A 21061-nucleotide genomic window follows, 5' to 3' on the forward strand; every position below is an offset into this window, starting at 1 on the left:
AAAACACCCAGTTTTACCAGCACCTTGCTACCTCAATTTTGCACCACACTGTCTCATCTGATTTGTGCACCACACCACTCAGACTAGTTAAACACATGATAATAAGAGAAATTACTTTCCTCAGCAACGTACTGCGCCGATTATGATGAAATTTGTTGCATTAAAAAGAAAGGCTATGAGCTAGTGGCCATCAGAAACATACTATTTCTTCAGTTCGCCAATGTAAAAGAACATTCCTAATGATTGCAAAATTTCAGATAACTCAAGTATTACATTTACAACTCAGCAGGGAGAAGCACTATCACAATGACCTAATCTGCACTAAATAGTCAAAAGGAGAAGAAATTGATGTGTTATCCACTGCTCTGGAATATACCACTAATTTGTGACTAGGACTTCTGCAATACCCTCATAAACATTGCAACAATTTCATGTCGGCTGCAACTTCCTAAATCAGATTTGCCTTTACATGCTCTAATATATGCAATTCACAGAACTGCAATATCTGTTTTTGGTGCAGAGTTACAGATGTGTAAACTCTGTGCTTCCATTTTCTTGAAACTTGCTGATGAGAAGCTATCGGCTCAGGGCCACAGCATTCTGGACTAGGCCTGCCGCCCACTTTGGGCGATTATGTCGTCGGCTCACTTTCATAAAGTCTATTCGTTCTCTTTACCGATTTTCTGGAATTTTGTAAAATATTCCAGGCCCTAAATCTAAATTCTGCTTCACGGAGTCAATAGAATTTAACTTTCTTTCTCGATTGTAATAAATTTCTTTCAAATTGCCTGGCTGGTCTTCTCATAAAAGTATTTCTGAACTTTAAATGTCTCTGAATAGCGAAATCGGAGTTCACATCGTGCTAGTGTGTGCTCTTAAGATAGGATCTAATTAGGTGCATATTGCCAGAGCACGCATCAGCTGCTCTTGAAATTATGTTTATGCAATATCCAACATGTCAAATATGAATGAAGTGCTTTTCTTTTAAACAAAGCATTCAATTCAAATATCTATTTAGTGATTTAGAGTTATTGAAATGGTAGAGTATACATGGGGTTACAGTGGTTATTGGAGCCTGCATACTATGAAAAAGCATCCATGCATAATACACTTGTAAATGTTATAGAAAAAAGTAACTGATGGCAATAACAATTACTTCGTTAAAATTTAATTGATTACAGGGACCAATTACTGCCCCACAAAAGTAGCTAACTACAAATGGTAATCAAATTACTACTATGCCTCATTCACATTTATTCATCATCATCAGCAGCAGCAGCGAATTTTTATGCCCACTGCCAGGACAAAGGCCTTTCCTGACAATCTAAAATTACCCTTGTATTGTGCTAGCTGACTCCAACTTGCACCTGCAAATTCCCCAATTTTATCACCCTGCCTAATTTACTGCTGTCTACCACTGCGCTTCCCTTCCCTGGCACCCATTCTGTAACTCTAATGGTCCACTGGTTATCCACCTTCGCATTACATGGCCCTGCACAGCTCCATTTTTTTTTTTGCCTTAATGTCAACTAAAATATTGGCTATCCTTGTTTGCTCTCATATCTGCACTGCTCTCTTTGTGTTTCTTAATGTTACATCTATAATTTTTCATTCCATTGCTCTTTGCGCGGTCTTTTAACTTTTTTTGAAGCTGGTTTGTTAACCTACGAGTCCCTGCCTTATATCTTAGTACTGATAAACTGCAGTCATTGTACACTTTTCTTTTCAACGGCAGTGGTAAGCTCCCAGTCATGATTTGGTAATGCCTGCCATATGCGCTCCAAAACCATTTTTATTATTCTGTAAGTTTTCTTCTCATGGGGGGATAACCTTTATTCTCATTGCACAAATGCATTAAATAAAACAATGTGGCCTGGATTTTCAATGCATCCTCCGTAGCCCTTCTCACGTCATTTATCTTCACTAGTAAATACTTTTCAAAATTTTTGTCAGTCAACTTTTTGTCGTTTTCTAATTAATAAATGTGTCAGCAGGGATACTTAAAACTTGCTAAATGTGCATGCTGGAGGGATGGGCAGAGTTATACTATATGAACACCTTCACACAAGATTGTGGTTACTCAATGCTGCGATACTTGCATCCAATCCTCCATCAATCACACTGCTTCATTGTTACAGGGGCTTAGAGAAAGTGCTTGCAATAGGGCCAATTACAAGATGAAAGAAATTGTTTGTAGCTGACTTTTTGGCATAGACATGTGAAGTGGCCATCACTATGGAGCGATGGCAATGCCAGTTCAATTCATTGGCCAACATCTGGTGGAGTGTTAACATGAGGAAACAACTAACTACTGAATGGCCAGGTTTGCCTGTCTAAACATGTGCATCCGTGAGGCAGCCATGTGGCATGACTGCAGGCATTTTGCTGTAGTTCCCGCCAAATGCAAGTGCTCCAAGATACTTTGCCTGTTACATGTTGCCTCATCAATAAAGCAACAGGTTGCATATAATGGGTTACAGAAAAAAATAACTTGGAACTAAAGTGAATGTTTGAGAGTAAACAAAAGTAATTGATTACAGGTTATTATATACAATTTGTTGCACAGAAGTCTGATAGATGCTGTCCACTGCGCAGCTACTAATTTCAAACAAAAATATTGAATACTCAATTTTATATTTGAAGCTCGTAGCCTAAATAGCTGAATCTCAATAAATCCAACTCAGAAGGGCCCAAAAATTTCTTCGAATTAAACAGAGTTTGAAATAAAGGAAGCTCATTAAATGGAGGACTTCTGTTCATTGCTGCATTAGGCGGCACACATGCACTGAGCTACCACATGAGTGACAAGATTAAAAAATGTGGCTTCACGGCAGTGCGGCTTGTGCTATAGGCACGTTATATGCACCAAAACACAATACTTGCAACGAGAGCAACAGCCGCACTGCTGTGTAGGAATCGCTGTAGCGCGAGTTGGCGGACTTTTGAGAGCATGGCTGCCGGCGAGGTATCTGCGAAGTGAACGGCCCAAACCTTTTTGAAAATTGAAATATATATAATTTTGACTCTACTCTATTTATATTCTAACTGATACCAAAATTTCACTGTTTGAGCACTTCTTAAGGTCTCTCGAGAATTGTCTTCAGTGATCATTGAAACTACCTATATGATGGGCATTACAGAGCAGCAGGGAACAAGTAGGACAATGCTTTTGCTTAGAGACATTATAGCTAACTTCATCTTCAGGCCAGCCAGTGCTTTCTCCTCTGCTTAATTATTGGGACATCATAGCTGAGGCATGTACTTCACCTGCTTCTCTAATGTTCACACTGGATTCAAATCCACGTCGCAGATACTCAGTGGCCAGCAGCTTCCCAAGCCCCTTGAGACCACGGACGGTGAAATTGTGGACCCTTATGTCGTCGTCAAAGTATTTGGACATCCACATGACAATCAGAAGGTCAAGACAAGGTTCGTCAGGAACAATGGTGAGTCACTTGGGTCTTCCAATCTTGCATGCCACTGACCCCAACTTGATGCAGCAAAGTAATCGGTGTTTGTTTCACCTGTCGGGGCAGCCTAATGGCTATGGCATTGTGCTGCTGCTGAGCTTGGAAGTCGCAGGCTTGATTCTGGCTGTGGTGGCAGCATTTGAATGAGAGAAAAATGGAAAAATGCTGGTGCACTTAGATTTAAGCGCATGTTAATGAACCCCAGGCAGGCAAGATTAATTCAGAGTCCCCTGACACTATGGCGTGCCTCATAATCAAATTGTTTTGGCGTGCAAAACCCCAAATTTCTTTCATTTTATTATTTTTATTATTATTTTTTATTGTTTTGTGGTGTGTAATTTTTTATCTTCGTTTGTGCATACCTTGCAGGCTTCAACCCAACGTGGGAGGAAAAATTTGAGCTGCCGGTGCACGTCCCCGAGCTGGCCATCTTGGTGTTCACGGTCAAGGATGAGAGCCGTACGGGCAAGAATATGAAGCTGGCCAAGTTTGCAATCCCCCTGGATGCAGTACGGGAGGGTTATCGGCATGTGCGGCTCTGCAACAACGCTTTCATCTCCCTGGTGCCAGCGAGCATATTTGTGCACATCAGCTTCCGCAAGCCCTGATTGCGCACATCAGGAACTGCCATTGAGAAGTGCACACCTCTCGGGGCACTTTTCGTGCTTTCCAAGCCTTGCCATTTAAAGTGTGCCTCATTATGACTCCATTATGCAACTGCCTGCGTGTTTGTGTTGCACATGGTAGTGTTTCTTTTCTTCTGTGCTAACCAACATTTGCCACACAGCGGGCTGCATGTTTTTTTTTTACTATAGTTTGATCATACACTCATTTGTTCACCAATATGCTGCCTTTTACAGATGATGAAATCGCAGAGGTTTACTTCACTTCACTTGAGAAGTTATGGTAATATGGGAGGCAGCAGTTTTGAAGACATGATGCGCATATTTGGGTTTGTTGCCTAACCTATTATTCTGTAACATTTGTACAGGCCAGGACACTGCAGGTGTCTTGACACAATGCCCTCAGGCAGCTCTCGTATGCACAGAGATTTTGGAAAGTTTGCACATACCATGAGTGTTGTTCAAGACAATGTTCTTGTAGAAAGCTGTGGAATGTCTGAGGTGCAAATGTCCTTTGCAAGAAGTTATGTTCACCTTGAGCAGCCTTTTTATCAACTTTCCAATTATTCCAGTATTTCCAGCTTCCAGCTGAGCTGATTTGTGAATTAGATGCCAAAGTCACACTGACAATGCCATGACAGTTATTTGCTATCTACAATGACTAATAATGACTGCTTCAGCTACTCATGCAGGCAAGTGCTTAAATGAAGCTTAAGCATTAGGGAAACCTATATTTGATCCAAACAACTTCACAAGTTGGAATTTCCTGCAGTCAGTATTTAACCAAGAGTGGGCTGGATACCCAAGCCAGGCAAATTAGTGAGAATATAGAGTGGTTGAGATGGAGGCCATACTGATTGTGGAGATTAAAGAGACTCGCAATATCTGCGAGTCATTTTGTATACTTATTGATACTTGGCTTGTTACATTAAAGAATTTTCAAAGCACCTTTTCACCGACAGGTGGAATTTAGAAGACGAGGTCGGGTCTTTTTGGAGACTTCACATCAATTTCGCGTTCTTGGGATCTGTGTATGTGGCCACTTTCATCTCGTCAAATTAGACTGTTCAGGCTTTCTATTGCAGACGGGACAATGAAAAAGCCGTTGAAATGAAGCCTGAAAAGAAGACGCATAAACTTAGTGCTTAGCTATGTACAGAGCAGTATTATAGAGTAATTTGCTCAAAAAAGCTAACATAAAGCCCAGATGGGCTCATTCAAACTGAACATGCCTAAGGCTGGACCGAGTCTGGCCCTACTCAACGAAAAATATGGGTCGATCCTGGAGATTGTGCAGTCTGAAAATGCAGGCCAATATCGCAGATACTGCAGTCTAAGCAACAAGCAAAATGGTGCACTAATGCACCCAAAAAGACTTTCTTTGATGTTAGCCGCTGTTGACTCGCCTCTTGTTGTGATTGATTCATGCATAAATTTTGTTGTTTCCGACCGTGACATATTGTCAGAGGCACAAGATCACTGAAAACTGCATGCTGCATATAAATTGGTCCCATAAAACAAATACGGAACTTTTTTTTTCTTCTTTTCAATGGTTCGCCTTTTTATGGCAGCAACATTTGGTCATGTAGCATTGTTGGTGCCTTTTATCTCACAAATTCATTGTATTCACTGTGCCTTTGCACTGCCCATATATGCTTCAGCTAACAAATCGTCAAGGTGATGTGAATATGTTTACTAGGGAATCTATTTTGCTACAACCTCTTTGTAAGCGCCACCCGTTCTGTCATGCGGGATGACACATTCTGATATCAGCACTGCTGGCTTTTCAATGGATTTTGCTGAATGTTTTATACGAGCCATGAGGGAAAGAAAATTACTAGATGTGTGTTCTGCAAAAAATTTTGAGTTTCATTCAGTTTGGCCATGCAGCCTGTCAAAGGGTACACCAGGTGCGCTGAAAATATGCACTGCCACAAACAGCAATCCTGAATTTTAGGCTGCGCAGAAAATGATAACTTTTGCTGATTATATAGTTTGTAGCCATTTGGCACTGATAGAACCTACACATCCAAATACATAGTTGCTTATGCAAGAGCTACACTGGAACGAGCCTCGAGTTGGGCTTGTCAAGGTAACATACTCCTCCACTAGTTACAGCGGAGGGCATGTTGCAATGGGGGCACATAGTCTTAAATTTATATCCATCATGTAAACATGTTCTTTTGGGTGTACGTGTTCTGCCTATTAAAGCAATGCAGCTCAAAACTTTCTTTACAAAGAATAAGCAGGACATTGTACACAGGTGGACTGGCTTTTTTTTTTCTTTATATGGGTCTTGCAATGGGTTTGGGGAGTGGGTGTCCCAATGACATTGTAACTGTCACAATCAATGTGTATACCTTAACGGTTATGTGGCAGAGTAGCCATCGGCACTCATCATGTGGTCTCGCTCGGGACTGACCGAGGCCAACGCTGCTTAGCAAAATATTAGTTGGAGCAGTGGACTAGTCTTAAAAACATCTCCAAGTATATACATCATGATTATATGCAAGTTCTTCAGCAGGTGAATACAATGAATCATGGTAGCAGCTAAGGAAAGACTGCGAAACTTCGGTCTCTTGCTTTAACATTGCACAATGTCTATCTATTTCACAGCACTTCTTCATTTACACTGCCCCCCCGCCCCCCAGCTCGTGTATTGCAGTGTGTGTTGTCAATGTGAAGCGTCCTTCGCTTGAGCTGTATAATGGACTTGTCTGCGTCACTATGTGCCAAAAAGTTGTTTGTAATGTTGTACATTATTTTGTTATGTCCTTCTGGCTAACTCAGGATCAACCAGATATTACATGTACATTTTCTCTCTTTGTTATCACATAATGATGGTTTTTCACACCATGTGAAAAGCTGTTACTGGCACCATTCTTCCCGCTGACTCTGTGGCTCTGAGCTTTTATTCACATACAAAAACACCGTTGGTTGACTTAGTCTTTTGCTAGTTTTGACTAATGATTGCCCATTGTCGTGGTCAAAAGATGCGCGGTGCATCTTGAGTTGCCTAGGGTGCACTTAATATGAGTTATGTGCTTTTATGAGTATAGTTTAAAAGTGTTATTGTTCTTATTGCAACAAATCAAGAACACGTACATAGTACACAGTACTCAGTGCCGTCTCGATTTTTCTCTCAACATTTCACTGCCTCAATGACTGAATATTCCACAAAACATCTATATTTTTATGTTTATTGCTGCATCCCCAAACACTGTTTTCCATATGAAAATAAAAATGTAATCTACTTTGCCTATTTTGCACCCTTTTTTTTTCTTACAGGGATAAAGTTATTGTGTGGCTGAAGAAAACTTGTTGCTGCACCATTTTACAATCGCGATGCATGTAATCAAGATGTGTTTCTCTGGTTTGATTATGGTTGTGCTGTGGTTTTTACATAATTACAATACTGAATAAAAATGAGTGAACAGATGTTTGGTATGCTGATTATATGTTGTTTAAGATAATTTTTAATTGTGAAAGCTTGCATTCTAAGACAAACATGAGCGTGTGACCATACATCGTGAATAAAATGGGCCGACATTGAACTGTGGACTGCGTTTCTTTTTTTGTGACCCTCCCGGGTTTATAATTTCATTTAGAGCAAAAATGTGGCACCTTGAGAATACGAGCCACAGCAGACAAATTCAACAGTCGGACCACATGTGTAAAACATGTGGTGTGACACGTGGTCTTTGTTCAAGTCATTGTTAAAATTGAAAAATTATTGTTAGAAACTCTGTTTGCAAAACAACGAAAACAATATTCATGAACCTACGGTGAATCATATGAACAGCAAGCCTGAGTGCACGTCATTTGTGTGGGGGTATCTCCATGTGCTGCACCGACACCGGAAGTTTTGAGTGCTTTTGAATGAGTACGTTCAGTGAATTTCAATTAATCTTGCTTATCCAGCAAGCTATTTCCTTCTGCAGAAGTTCTTTCCATATTCACCTTGGTGATGTATTGTTTGCGGACAACTTCATTGTCGAGTTCTTTGTTTTAGTTCTCTTTCAAATAAAGAGCCCTGCGAGATTCATTGCAATGGCTGATTAATACATAAGTTTACAGCTGGTTGATATTTAACCCCTCTCTGCCACCTCTGGGCTAGCCCATTTTCCAGTGACATACTTCAGTTTTCAGACTTCATATCACTGTACATGTGAAAATATGTGAAGCCGAATGCAATTAAAGATACACTTAAGAGAAACACTATTAAGCCAATTCGGATCAATAAAGCATTCTTGAACTCTTCATATATATATATATACTTACGTCATTTTCACTGTGATTAGAAGATAAAATGAACATCAAAGCTTTCTTTTTGAATTCCATGCTGAAAACACCATGACCGGTACCTCGTCTTGTGGTAAGTTTTTTTTTCTCCCCTCTCGTTTCTTTTTTTTTCTTTCTTTTATTGCGTAAGGGTAATTTACTAACACAACTCTTATAATATTTCTTTTGAGTGGCGTTTCAAAGGGGCCCTGAATCATCCCTCGCGCATGTTGAAGACTCTAGTGGTGTTGAAACTTCGAATAATGAGTTCGAATAGTATAATATTCTGGTTGATTCGAAATACACTTTCCCTGTAAAGAATATTCTAACCTCATAAAATTGTTGTTGGTTTTCAAATCAGCTTCGCCGTCGTAAATCCATGTTATGCGGCGAAGCATACAACCTCTATTGCGGTGAAGCAGATTTTCCGTGCAGCGTAGCATATGAAAAGTAAGCGGTACTGCCACGGGGCTCCTGCTCTGCCCGACACTATCAGATCAAGTACCTACACCGCGCTGCCTCATCATGTGCCTAGACAACACCAGCCGCCAGGTGAAAACCTCTGTGTATGCTGCGAATCTGGCTGAGTGCCTAAAAACACGGTTTCCAAACTCCAAATTTAACCAAGTAGTAAGCTTGGCAATGTTTTTAGACCCTCGTTCCAAAGTAGTAGAGTACCGCCAGGATGCTTCAATGACAAACTGGTTTAAGAACCTGGCTTTACAAGAAGGAAGGAAAATTTAAACGTCAAGGAATCCAGGTATATCCTCAACAAGTCCTCAACAATAAAATTAAGCTTCTGCAGAAACTACTTTCTCGTCAGCACTGTCGAAATACTTTGACAAGCTCAATAACCAGCAGCAATTTTCACTGCCACAAACACAGGGTGAAGATATGGATATGATGAAATTTTGGGCCAAGAAAAGAAGATCCACTTGAGTGGTTGTGAAGCACTGCGCCCCTATACTGGCTCGGAAGGTTTTGCTGCTCCCCGAACATGCCGTGAAGCTATCCTTTCTTAATGACAACATTAACAGGGTGTCTAACAAAGTTGACATTTTCAATTTACCTGAGTTCTCCAGGTTTTCCCTGAGTGCTTTTGCAAAATTCCCTGAGTGACACAGAACATTGTTTTACCGCAAGACGGGCTGACACCATGTCGCCCGATGCTGTCACGCTCTAGTAAGCACATTAAAAAATAACAAAACGTCTTAATCCAGTTTGAATAGTAATTAAGGAGTAATGTTTATTTTACGAAATGAGAAAATTGAATGGAGGGGTTAGTAAAATGCACAGCAAATAATATATCTTCGAAAAAACAATGGTAAAGCCCATTGCAAATCGAGTCGTGCATTTTAAAATACAAATAAAGAGGCATACAGAAGCAAATATTTTGGAAAATGAGCTATTCCTATAAACTGATAGCAAGCTCATTGGTATTAGGCCCGCACTTCGTCACAAGTGAGATTCTCTCAACAGCTGGAAAGTCAACATCTGCTGTCCCGACATACTCTTAGCCCACGCACAATGCCTCAATGTTGCGTTTCGCTGCCTTAAAAAGTTTATTTTGGTTTGGATGAGGGTCAGCTGCATCTCAGCGTCAGCCAACCCATACCTTTTTGAGCTCAAGCTCCTTTCAAGAAGAGGCGGCACAGTTCATTTCTGGAACATTTCTTAATGCGACAGTCCTTTCTGTTCTCGACCTCGTTCTGCCGCGATTTCTCCCCACGGACCGTTTGAAGCATCTTCGTGGTCAGTTGTACTTACAGTCAACGTACGATTTTTCGGACTCCCTGGGGTCACTAAAATTTCCGAAAAATCGAGCAGTCCGAAAAAAAAATGAATGCACGTCTTTTACTGCCCTTAAGGGCTCAACTCGCCACAGACACGTCCGAAAAAGTTCTGAAGGCCTGCCAGTACACTTATTAGGCATGTCGGTGCTCGTACTGTGGCAGGAGACGGCGGGTGCGCGCGTCCACAATTAGGGAATACGTACTGTGTACCGCGACAATTGCCCCTTCCCACGCTTATTAAGCTTCACCGCAACACTTCACGTGTGCTTCATCCCGTAACATTACAGCGGTGAGGCAAAGCTGCCCTTCGGGAACCGGCATTATGCAGCGCGTCCTGCTTTCCGAGTTTCGAAGCCAATCGCCAGGATTACAGAGGCGGAGTCGGTGCCATTGCTGACAGCGGCGAATTCTTTCAATGCAAGATACGGCACCTAACGGCAAAAACCTTAATAGCGAACGTCGAAGGAGCTAGGCCTCGCGTTGCCACGGTGGTGGATGCGGCTGCCAGCGGATCTGCGTGCGAGAGCGCCGGTTCGAGGCGGCGAGGTAATCAAAACGGCGGAAGTGGTGGCTTTGATTAATGCCGTTTTGGATCTGCGATCACGGCAAGGAGTCCGGAAAATGGGACGGCGAAGGGTGCTTGCGTCCGAAATTTCAGGCGTTGTTATAGATAATTTACTCTTTCGGGTACGTCGTAGCGCCTCGAAGCCGTCCGAATTATCGAACGTCCGGAAAATCAGTTGTTGACTGTACGCTGGCAACTTTTCCAACCGACGACACGGCGTCAAAGATAATTAGTTACGATTCCTCTCTTTTACTCGAGCCACCACTGCCCTAGGGCGTCTTTCGTTCCCTTTCAATTTTGGTGACACAAAAGCATAATTTTGCTATAGATTATTTTCTGTGCAACAAACTTGCTTTTCTATAGCGAAGCAGTACATGACCAGGGTTTCGTGTATTTTTCGTGCGCGTAAACAAAAACTATCGTGATCAATAGCTCATGCCCGCGTATGGAAGAGAAAAATGCCATAGCTTGTCCGTCATGTGCGGTGCCTCAGGAAATATGCGTGCCGCCACACGACAATACCTGCTTTCCTGTTTTTTGCTCATCCTACATAAACCAATTAATCGCGATTAAATCATCAATAGAGAAAATGGAGAATTAGAACTGCCCCGCAAAACGCATTACTGGTAATAAAACCACCTCGAGCGCTTGTCGAATGGGTGCCGCAGTGCTACAGTTTACCTGCCATAGGGAGGCCGAGCCCCTGCTTTAAATAATGAAGGGGAAAACCAAGTCACCTCCCCCCTCCCCCCCAGTTTAAGCCCTGTTTCTAACTTTTGTTCTCTCTTATTAATTCATTTAGTGAAATTCCAACTGTTTCGTTTGCGGGTTAGAAGTCGGTGTTATTTGCTCGCGCATAAACATTTTATCAAGTTAAACATTGAAATGAGAATAGAGTTTGCTACGAAAATTATTAGACAGAATTCTAGCGTTGTGAGCATTCAGCTTTCACGGGAATATGATGAAGAGTGCGCGTGGATTTCTATAATGATTGTGGTTTCAGACGTTTTTGTGGGGTAACTTATGGTTTATCCTTCAACCGCTTTTCTTTAACGCAGCAATAAGGTAACTATAGCCTCTACGGATATGAGTAATCATTGCAAATTGTCGCTCTTGTAACGCAATATTTCGATGAAAATCGCCAACTAGCGAAACCAAAAGGTCGCTGGAAAGCAAAAAGGATTAAGTTTATGAGAATCAGTGTTTTACCCATCTATCCCATGCAGACATGCAGAACCGCCATACGTGATTGGAACTCTAGAATACACTACTGCGCCATATTTTTTTTTCTCTAGTAACCTTCTTGTGGAAATTCTGCGGCAACGGGTACACAGCATACTACTTTATAAAAAACAGGCTAGACATCTGTAAGGCAGTGGCGTAAAAAACAGGCTAGATATCTGTAAGGCAGTGGCGTAGCCAGGGGAGGGAGGGATGGGGGGTTCTCCCCGGATACTTGCCTCCCACTCTCCCCTCGAAATTTTCGTGTTTTGTACACGCTCTACCCAGATCCCCTTCTCACTCACCTCACCCTCAGCGTCCTCGGTCAAATGCCTGCCTTAACGCCCCACCCCACCCCCCACCGGAAAACAGTTTGCTAACAGCCAACACTGACTTTTGTTCAGAGACAGCAACCAGTGCTCGATACGGTTTCTCTTGACGGCAGGATATTATCAAAAAAGCTTTGATTTGCAACCATTCGCAGCAGTGCTGACACTTCAGTCTGGCGCGATACCTTCAACAATGCTATTGTTTTGATAAAAAAAACGATACAGGCCTAATCCTAGACTCCACTGGAAATACTGGCGGTAAAGTGTCCGCCGTCTGCCTTGAGCGAGAGGGGCATTCAACAAAACAATGACGCAAAGAGCATTGTCAGCAGAAGCAGATCGAGTGAGATGTTTCCATGGCTCACGCTTGGACTGCTGTGTCGGAGCTTTACAAGCAATTTTTTCGCGGTCCAAGCAAAGATATCGTGGTTAGAGAGCACCTATTCAGTATTTAAGAGGCCCATGCACGTTCAAAATTGCACTCATCGTTAACTGCGGGTCGCCTGCTGCAGACCAAATGGCCGACTACGGAGGTAAGCTCGTCCCACTGCGGGACTGCGTGTTCTTCGCTTACGAATCGTTTCATTTGCACGCATGCATTGTGTTTTCGAGCTGACTGAACGATTTCATTCGCACACAAATTCAATGTGGATATTTTTTTTTCGCTTGTTTCAAGTATGCATTACGATTATACCGCTCGCGTATGCGTCCATCTCGTCTGCGTATTGCAAACGTCGATTGATGTAATTTTAGTTAAGGGGATTTTCCCTAAACTAAGATCATCATGCGAGATGTCACGCATCGCGAAATCGAAGGGTTTCCTGCTAAAACTTCCCACGACGTCGGCAAAAAAGAAGTCATTAAATGCACTTTGACATTTCTGAAGGTCTGTCCGGAAAGCAGCGAGTATTGTACTGCGATTTTTTGAATGGTTGGAAGTGTTTGCTCGTTAACTATGATCGCTGCGCGTATGGATGCCATGCGACGGTACCCCGTTTTGAGGTTGAGCAGAAGTTTATCCGGCTTAGAGAATACATGTACAATTAAGATGACTGTGTGAAACCACGACCCAAGACTCCTAATATAGTAATAATAGTAACTAGTAATAATAGCACGATAGAAATGCAGTGGCGCATGTACACACTGGTTCCCGCGCTGACATCCGATGCCATCACGGGGGAAGTTGAGAAAAAAAAAGAGCAGACTTGTGCGACCTTGAAGAAATATTTACCCAATTTCCAGCGAAGCTGTTTCTTTGGAGCACTACGTTGCAATAAGAATTTCTGTATACTGTTATTAAACTACCTACTTCAAGACCTTGCTCGCATATATAGCCCTTCCGAGCACTTGTTACAAAGGTAGTAATTCATCCTCAAACTTCCGACGCTTAACGGCATTCTTCCAATTACCTTCCACGTAGTAATTAGAAGGAATTTTTTTTTTGCAAGTGTGTTCCACTTAGCTGGATTTATGTGAAACAACGTGAATAGTGATACAGGGCAATAGAACCAGAGGTGCAGAAATATGCTTGCAAGCTACTGACACCGCCGCTTTCGCTTGAAACGCTGTGCAGTGAGCATGTACAGGCCAGCGTGCCACTGGGTGCGTTGCCAGGGAGTCCACCTTCCTCACAATGCGGTGGCCGGAGGCAAGGACAAGGGAGACGAAGTGACGTACGTTGGCCGCGCACTGCACGAAGGCAACCTGTTGCCGGGGAAGGTGGTTCCATCCAGCGGCATCTGTTACTTCGGCTTCGACGGAAAAGAGCCTCACACGAAGGATTACCAGGTAGGGCTCACTCGCTTCTACGCCAACAAACTTGGCCGGTGGAGTCATTAGGGAGTTTTAGAATAGGGGCCCCAATAGTTTGAGGCCCCGAAGAGCTTTGCGGGTGTTAGCGTTGGGGCACGTAGGAGTGAAGAGTTTTAGAATAGGGTTTGACGTTTGCGGATAGCGTCTTGCGCTGACAGCGCCACTACGGCGTCAAAGAAAAACTATTAGAAATAATTAAATAAAATATACCATTTTATGATAGGAATAATAATTTTTACTTGCGTGTATTCGCGTTTAAGTACAATTTAGAGGTTATTCTCTGTAAGCAGCAAACAATTAGTTGCGCTTAGTTTTGAGCAAACCAACTTTACTAGCCTTCACCAGCCAAGCTTAGCCGTGTTAGGCCTACGAGCCATAAAATCCACAATCGAATTCAAAATCAGCGGCGCCTAATGAGTCAATCTTCATCACACGCTAGGTGAGAGAAAGCGATAACCGCACTCGCTTCTCCTAGCTTGCGAGCTTCACGCGTTACCGCGAATCGAACCCAGTTTTGTGCTAGGTTAGAGCCGTCGCTTCGATGGGTGCCGCCATGTTTGCCGACGCAAAGCTTTTGGGGCCGCTATTTGGGCTCCCGCTAAATCTGTGAAATAGCGTTCCCAACGCAAAACCCAAACGGAGTTTGCGTCTTGCGCATGCGCAGTGGCTTCGACGCTATTTCAATGGGGCCCCAAAACGTTTGGGGCCCCTATTCTAAAACTCTCTATTAGTTTTAGTTTAGCGTACGCAACTGTAGCGTACGCTATACGCTATAGCGTACGCTAAGCAGCGCACGTTTCCTACAATTTCAGTTGGCCGACGATATCTTTAGATCTCTGAGGCCACATGCCCTCGTTGCGGCTATTTCGCGCCTGTAGCGATAGGTGGCGCTGACATCCCGAACGTTTCTTTCGTTAGGCTTTGACTCGTTCGAAACGAGAAGCGATCTCGAAAACACCACGAAGTTAACCGTAATACTCTGTCGTCGAAGCGGCCTGAGACTAAGCGAAAGCCGTTGACACAGTCATTTGCTACGAACGAAGTGCATTTCACAAAAGCAACGCCAAATTGAATTCGAAGCGGGCAGCCATGTTTCCCGCAAACTCCGCAAACCACGCAAAAACGCTAACGCCAACTCGTTTGCGTTGTGTACGCCCGCTATACCCGCTATTTCGTTTAGCGTTCAGAGCATGCGCAGTGACGACCTGCTATTTTTTAGCGTACGCAATGGAATAGCGTACGCTATACTAAAACAGTCAGTTGCGAGCTGTCAAAAGTGATCTGTAAACGGCGGAGTCAGGTGGAGAAATACAAATTTGAGAGGCGATTCAACCTCCAGACCAGAGAACCTCGACCTAGAGCACTGGGCTAATGGAGTTCCTTTGTCGCGCACGACATTGGTCAGAACAACGCCAAGTCAGAAGATTATCCAGACTGGCATATGCAATGCACTCGACGGCGCGGAGGGCGGACGTCGTTTGAGGTAAAAACCTATTCGTGACTATAGTTTCACTGTTCCTACGGCAGGCACTCAGCGGCCGAGCCCCCTGCGGTAACCTAGCTTGGTTCGGAAATCAAAACAGTCCTCAATTTGTTTTTCTCTCTTCTTTCCCGCAGGCTCTGGTCTCCGATGGTGCTTCTCTTGACTGGCTGCCCGGATCGTGTGGCAAATTGCCAAGCGGAGCGGTCCAGGGAGGCGTCACCGCCGGCGGAGAGCCTCTGTACGTCGGACGTGCCAGTCACGAGGGTCTGTTGGTCATCGGCGCGGTTCAGCCGTCCGAGAAGTGCTTGCTGCTCCCTTTCAACGGCAAGGAGCACAGGCACACCGACTACGAAGTCCTAGTCTGCAAGACAATCAACTTCTGAGAAAGAAGCCGGACGACTGGAATGGGGATTAATGCCACCGCTGAAGCAATCACAGATGACTGCGACAGATTACCGACAGCCGAATTCTTTGGCGATAGCGAGCGCAGCGATGTGGGCAGGTTCCTCTCTCTCTCTCTTTCTTTCTTCTCCTTCCTTTTTTGCTAAGTCGACAGCAGTTACTAGCACCAGGAAAATAACGGAGAATCGGAAATGAAAGACTGAGTAGCAATATATTTCTGTAGAGCACAAACGCCTTTGTTGTTCGTTATCTGACTTCCGAACTAGTGGCGATCACTTAGCGATAGATGCGATGGAAAGCGAGGGCATAAATAAATGAATACCATACTGGCTAACCACCGTTCCGTAATCTTCACTGAATATATACGGTTAAAATTAAAAATTGAACTCATGTTCTTTATCGCAAATAAAAGAAACTGCGAGCAAACTCGTTGTCTTCTTCAACGTGGAATGCACAAATACCTCTGCAAAAAAGGAAGAAAACACTCACAGACGCAATCAACAACCAACGCTCCTTGGACTTCTCGCTGCCTTTAAAGGTCCCCCGACAGTCTACCTGAAAGTCAGCACCCACCCTCTAAAGGATCCCCAATTGATGTTTGCGTCGTACAGGATGGCCGATGTAAAGGGGCACGAAAGGGACACACTAAATTAATTTAGACTAATAACGTACCCCCAATCTGCGGTCGTTCATTCCACGGCAATGTATAGATTGCATATTCGAGGAGAAAATGACGGTCAAAGTTAAATTTAATTTCTCTAATTTTGCGCCAAGAACGCTCGAAGGCAGATCGCCTCTGTACTAGTCTAGGGACCGTATATGTACATAAGACGCCCACGCCCCGAAACATTGCAACTCATCAGCAAGTTTCACTCGCCCGAGAAGTGCGTGTGTGTGTGTGTATGTATATATATATATATATATATATATATATATATATATATATATATATATATATATATATATATATATATATATATATATATATATTGTTACGCTCTTAGGTGCATAGTGGGTTCACGCCTCAAGAAACAGTGTGCGGGGGCACCGAAGAGTGGTGAACGAGGAAGACGACGTGTGGCTGGCTGGCTGAAGCTCGACAGGCGCTCAGCTGATCAAGGCCATCGCTTCTAACTCTACCCGGCTTCAAAGTAACGCCTTTTGTGGGCGCAACAGAGTGGTGGAGGTGCGGGGTACGACGGGACGTACCACGGAGTCGCAACATCCAGAACTTCGCCGGAGCCGTCGTCTTGCCGGTCTCTTGCCAACGACCTTCCCTATGGCTCAGGACGGAGGTGGACAAATGCCAGCTCTAGTTTCACCTTCTCAAAGGTCAGCGCACTACATGGAACCACGCTCGTTCGCGGGAAAAGTGGGCGAAGACGTCGACCAGTGGCTGATGCACTACGCAAGGGTGAGCCGCTACAACCGTTGGGATTCTGTCACTCAGCTTGAATATGTCGCGCTCTTTTTGAGTGAGACAGCGCTGATGTGGTATGAAAACCACGAAGACTCCCTAACAACGTGGGAGCACTTTGTCGAGGAAATCAAGAAGTGTTTTGGCGACACCCACGCCAAACAGAAACGCGCCGAGAGAACACTTGCTCAAAGAGCTCAAGCTCCTGGAGAAACATGCACTATATACATAGAGGAAATCCTCAAGCTGTGCAAAATCGTAAATCCGCAGATGTCCGAGGAAGACCGAGTCGGACATCTCCTCAAAGGCATTGCAGAAGATGTGTACAATTTCCTCATAAGTCGGGAACACGTTGATTCCGTCTCAGATGTCGTGCGTCATTGCCGTACGTTTGAGACGTTGAAAACACGTCGCATTGTGCCAAAGTTTGGACGCCTTGCGAATGTGACAACCATTGCCAGCGTCGATGAGAGCCCGTCTGCCGATCTTTCGTCTACTATACGGCAGATCGTGCGTGAAGAACTGCTGCGGCACCAGGAACTTGCGCGCGACGTCATACGACAACCTGACGCTTATTACCCGCAACACATGGCGCCTGCCGCACCCTGCGCTTCCTGGCAACCGGCGGTATGTGTCACAGACGTCAACCACAGAGGTGCTCCATGGTCACGTGAGGACACATTTACGCCCGAACACCGAGCAGCAGAACACCCTCGCCCCAGCAGGTTTGCACGCAGACCGACCGTTCCTCCTGTGCAGCAGGCTCAGCCGCTCCGCTCTGCTACACGACCCCCCACGGCTGAGCGCTTTGAAGGGCAGTTCATCGATCGTCGTTTACCTGTGTGCTATAGCTGTGGCGACTTGGGTCACATTGCCAGGTACTGCAATCGCCGCCAACCACCGAGGTTCGACCGATCGAAGATGTCTAGGCGGTACCGCGGTCCTCTGGGCGAAACATATTCGCCCTCGCACACATATTTAGGAAGCTTGCCTCACCAGCACCCGGAGCCGCTGCGGAACCGTTCTCCAGCATCCAATCGCAGCTTGACACCACCACCCGCTCCTCGTGTCGCCCTCTCCGCGGCGTCGATACCCGTCGCCACCTCCGGAAAACTAGCCAGCGCGGCCGTTGGAGGTGAGGTCGCTGGACAATCTTCGATATCGACAGAGATACCTCCAACCATTTGTATGTTTAAGAATAAGGTGTCTGTATTAATTGACGGGGTTTCATCCATGGCCTTAGTGGACACGGGAGCAACTGTTTCAGTGATGAGTCTTGCGTTTAAAAGCCTCCTAGGACGAAAGGTGATGTTTCGCTGGGACCGTGCCGATACGTTTCGCGGAGTGAGTGGGGATTTGTTGTATCCTGTGGGTGCGTGTAATGTAGACGTAACCTTGGGTGGTCAAATATTTAACGCGGTGTTCGCTGTTCTACCTCATTCTACGCATGACGTAATCCTGGGCCTTGATTTTTTGAAACTGTGTGGTGCCACCGTCGACTGCAAAACGGGTGAAATCAGTGTAGGTACGAGCTTTTCTGCTGCGTTTATGGAAGACCCACCGTATCGTGAAAGTGTGCTTTGTGTATCCCGGGATACCGTTGTGCCTCCGTTATCCGCAACGTGTGTTTCAGTCGCCTGTTTCCCCACCCCCGACGGAACGTTTGACGCTACCGTGGAGCCCGTTCACCTGAGTTGCATCAAGAGGAATGTACTGATACCGTATTGCACGCTGTCAGTCGTTCAGGGGCGCACCAACTTATGGGCCATAAACTGTTCCAGTGAACCTGCAATACTACCACAGGGTCTGAAACTTGCCGCCTACCATGAAGATCACGTGCTATCGCTCGCCATTCTTACAGAGGCCCTTGATTCTGCGGATGAGCGCCATTTCACTAATGTCTGCCCTGTGGCGCACTCCTCATTTCTGACTATGGTAAACAAGTCGCTCAGCACGAAGCAGCGTCACGAAGTGGCAAATATTCTGCGAAAACATGCCCGACTGTTTGACTTCTTCCAGCAAGAGGGACCACCATTGTTTCCTCCTTCTCGTATACACCATCGCATAGATACGGGATCTGCCCAACCGCTGCGACAGAAACCATACAGAGTCTCACCATCGGAACGCAAGGTTATCAATGACCAAGTCCACGAAATGCTAAATAAGAATGTAATCCAAGAATCCTGTAGTCCGTGGGCAGCGCCAGTGATCCTGGTTAGAAAGAAAGATGGTTCATGGCGATTTTGTGTTGACTACCGCCGCCTCAACACCATCACTAAAAAAGGACGTATATCCTCCTCCGCGTATTGATGATGCTATCGAATGCCTCTCATCAGCGTCTTACTTTTCGTCTGTTGACTTGAGGTCGGGGTACTGGCAGATTCCTATGCATGAGGCAGACAAGGAGAAGACGGCATTTGTAACACCAGATGGACTTTTTGAATTTAATGTGATGCCGTTCGGGCTCTGTAATGCGCCTGCAACTTTCGAGCGCTTCATGGACAACATCCTGCGTGGTTTGAAGTGGGAAGTATGCATGTGCTATCTAGATGATGTAGTGATTTTCGGGCGCACGTTCAGTGAGCACAACGCACGTCTCGATCTTGTGCTAGACTGCTTGGACAAAGCGGGTTTGGTCCTCAACTCGAAGAAGTGCCATTTTGGAGAGCGCCAAACACTCGTTCTGGGACACCTAGTGGATAAGGACGGTATACGACCTGATCCAGCGAAGACTGCTACGGTGGAAGCCTTCAAGCAACCTCGCCATGTAAAAGAGCTACGCAGTTTCCTAGGGCTTTGCTCGTACTTCCGCCGGTTTATTCGTGGATTTGCCAACATCGCGTATCCGCTGACATGCCTCCTCCAGAAGGGCGTTCCCTTTGAATGGACTCCTGAATGTGAAGCTAGTTTTCGTGAGCTGAAGTCTCGTCTGACGTCTCACCCCATTCTCCGACACTTCGACCATGCGGCTCCCACAGAAGTCCATACGGACGCTAGTGGTATTGGCATCGGCGCTGTCCTTATTCAACGCGTCGACACCAAAGAACATGTCGTCGCCTATGCGAGTCGTTCTTTAAGTAAGCCCGAGCGTAACTACACCGTTACAGAGCAAGAATGTCTTGCAGTTGTTTTCGCAGTACAGCGCTTCCGGTCGTACCTGTACGGGCGCCCCTTCACTGTGGTGACAGACCATCATTCTCTCTGCTGGCTGGTTAATCTCCGCGATCCGTCGGGCCGGCTTGCGCGTTGGACACTCCGTTTACAGGAATATAACTTTATTGTTTCTTATAAAAGCGGCCGCCGACACGCCGACGCTGACTGCCTCTCGCGCATGCCGCTTCCAACGACGGACTGCGACGCGGACAACTTAGACTGCTATATTGGATCACTGGAGCCGGGATTTCCTGATATAAATACCTTCAAGGTCGAGCAACAAAAAGACAGAACTTTAGAACCACTGCTCATTACTGTAAGGCAATCAGCACCATCCTCTCGTTTCTGTGTTCGTGATGGGGTTCTTTACAAAAAGAACTATTCTACTACAGGCCCACGATATCTTCTGGTGGTCCCGGAGAGTCTCCGTGTCTCCGTCTTGCGCGCTATGCATGACGATCCAACATCTGGACATTTGGGTTCTGCGCGAACTCTCTACCGCCTTCAAGAAA

The 21061-nt window shown here is 45.0% G+C and overlaps 3 protein-coding genes across 6 annotated transcripts in view; 2 read left to right on the forward strand and 1 right to left on the reverse strand.

Moving 5' to 3' along the window:
- The window catches only part of LOC135903682 (1-phosphatidylinositol 4,5-bisphosphate phosphodiesterase delta-1-like), a 77474-nt gene extending 69827 nt beyond the window's left edge, over positions 1-7647 (forward strand). For all 4 annotated transcript variants that reach the window (XM_065434014.1, XM_065434009.1, XM_065434012.1 and 1 more), the window contains exons 17-18: positions 3311-3446; positions 3840-7647. In XM_065434014.1, the coding sequence (XP_065290086.1) occupies positions 3311-3446; positions 3840-4078 (375 nt within the window). In that variant the 3' untranslated portion in view covers positions 4079-7647. The remainder of the gene's footprint in view (positions 1-3310; positions 3447-3839) is intronic.
- LOC135903681 (uncharacterized) overlaps positions 1-21061 on the reverse strand; it is a 242064-nt gene that overhangs the window by 107412 nt on the left and 113591 nt on the right. The gene's annotated exons all lie outside the window — the stretch shown is intronic.
- Positions 12655-16396, forward strand: LOC135903741 (uncharacterized). Its single transcript, XM_065434125.1, has 3 exons — positions 12655-12815; positions 13856-14070; positions 15712-16396. Exons 1-3 carry the CDS (start codon positions 12800-12802, stop codon positions 15958-15960), a joined length of 480 nt encoding a protein of 159 aa, XP_065290197.1. The 5' UTR covers positions 12655-12799; the 3' UTR covers positions 15961-16396.

This window comes from Dermacentor albipictus, chromosome 9, assembly GCF_038994185.2.
Source record: "Dermacentor albipictus isolate Rhodes 1998 colony chromosome 9, USDA_Dalb.pri_finalv2, whole genome shotgun sequence".
Taxonomy (NCBI): domain Eukaryota; kingdom Metazoa; phylum Arthropoda; class Arachnida; order Ixodida; family Ixodidae; genus Dermacentor; species Dermacentor albipictus.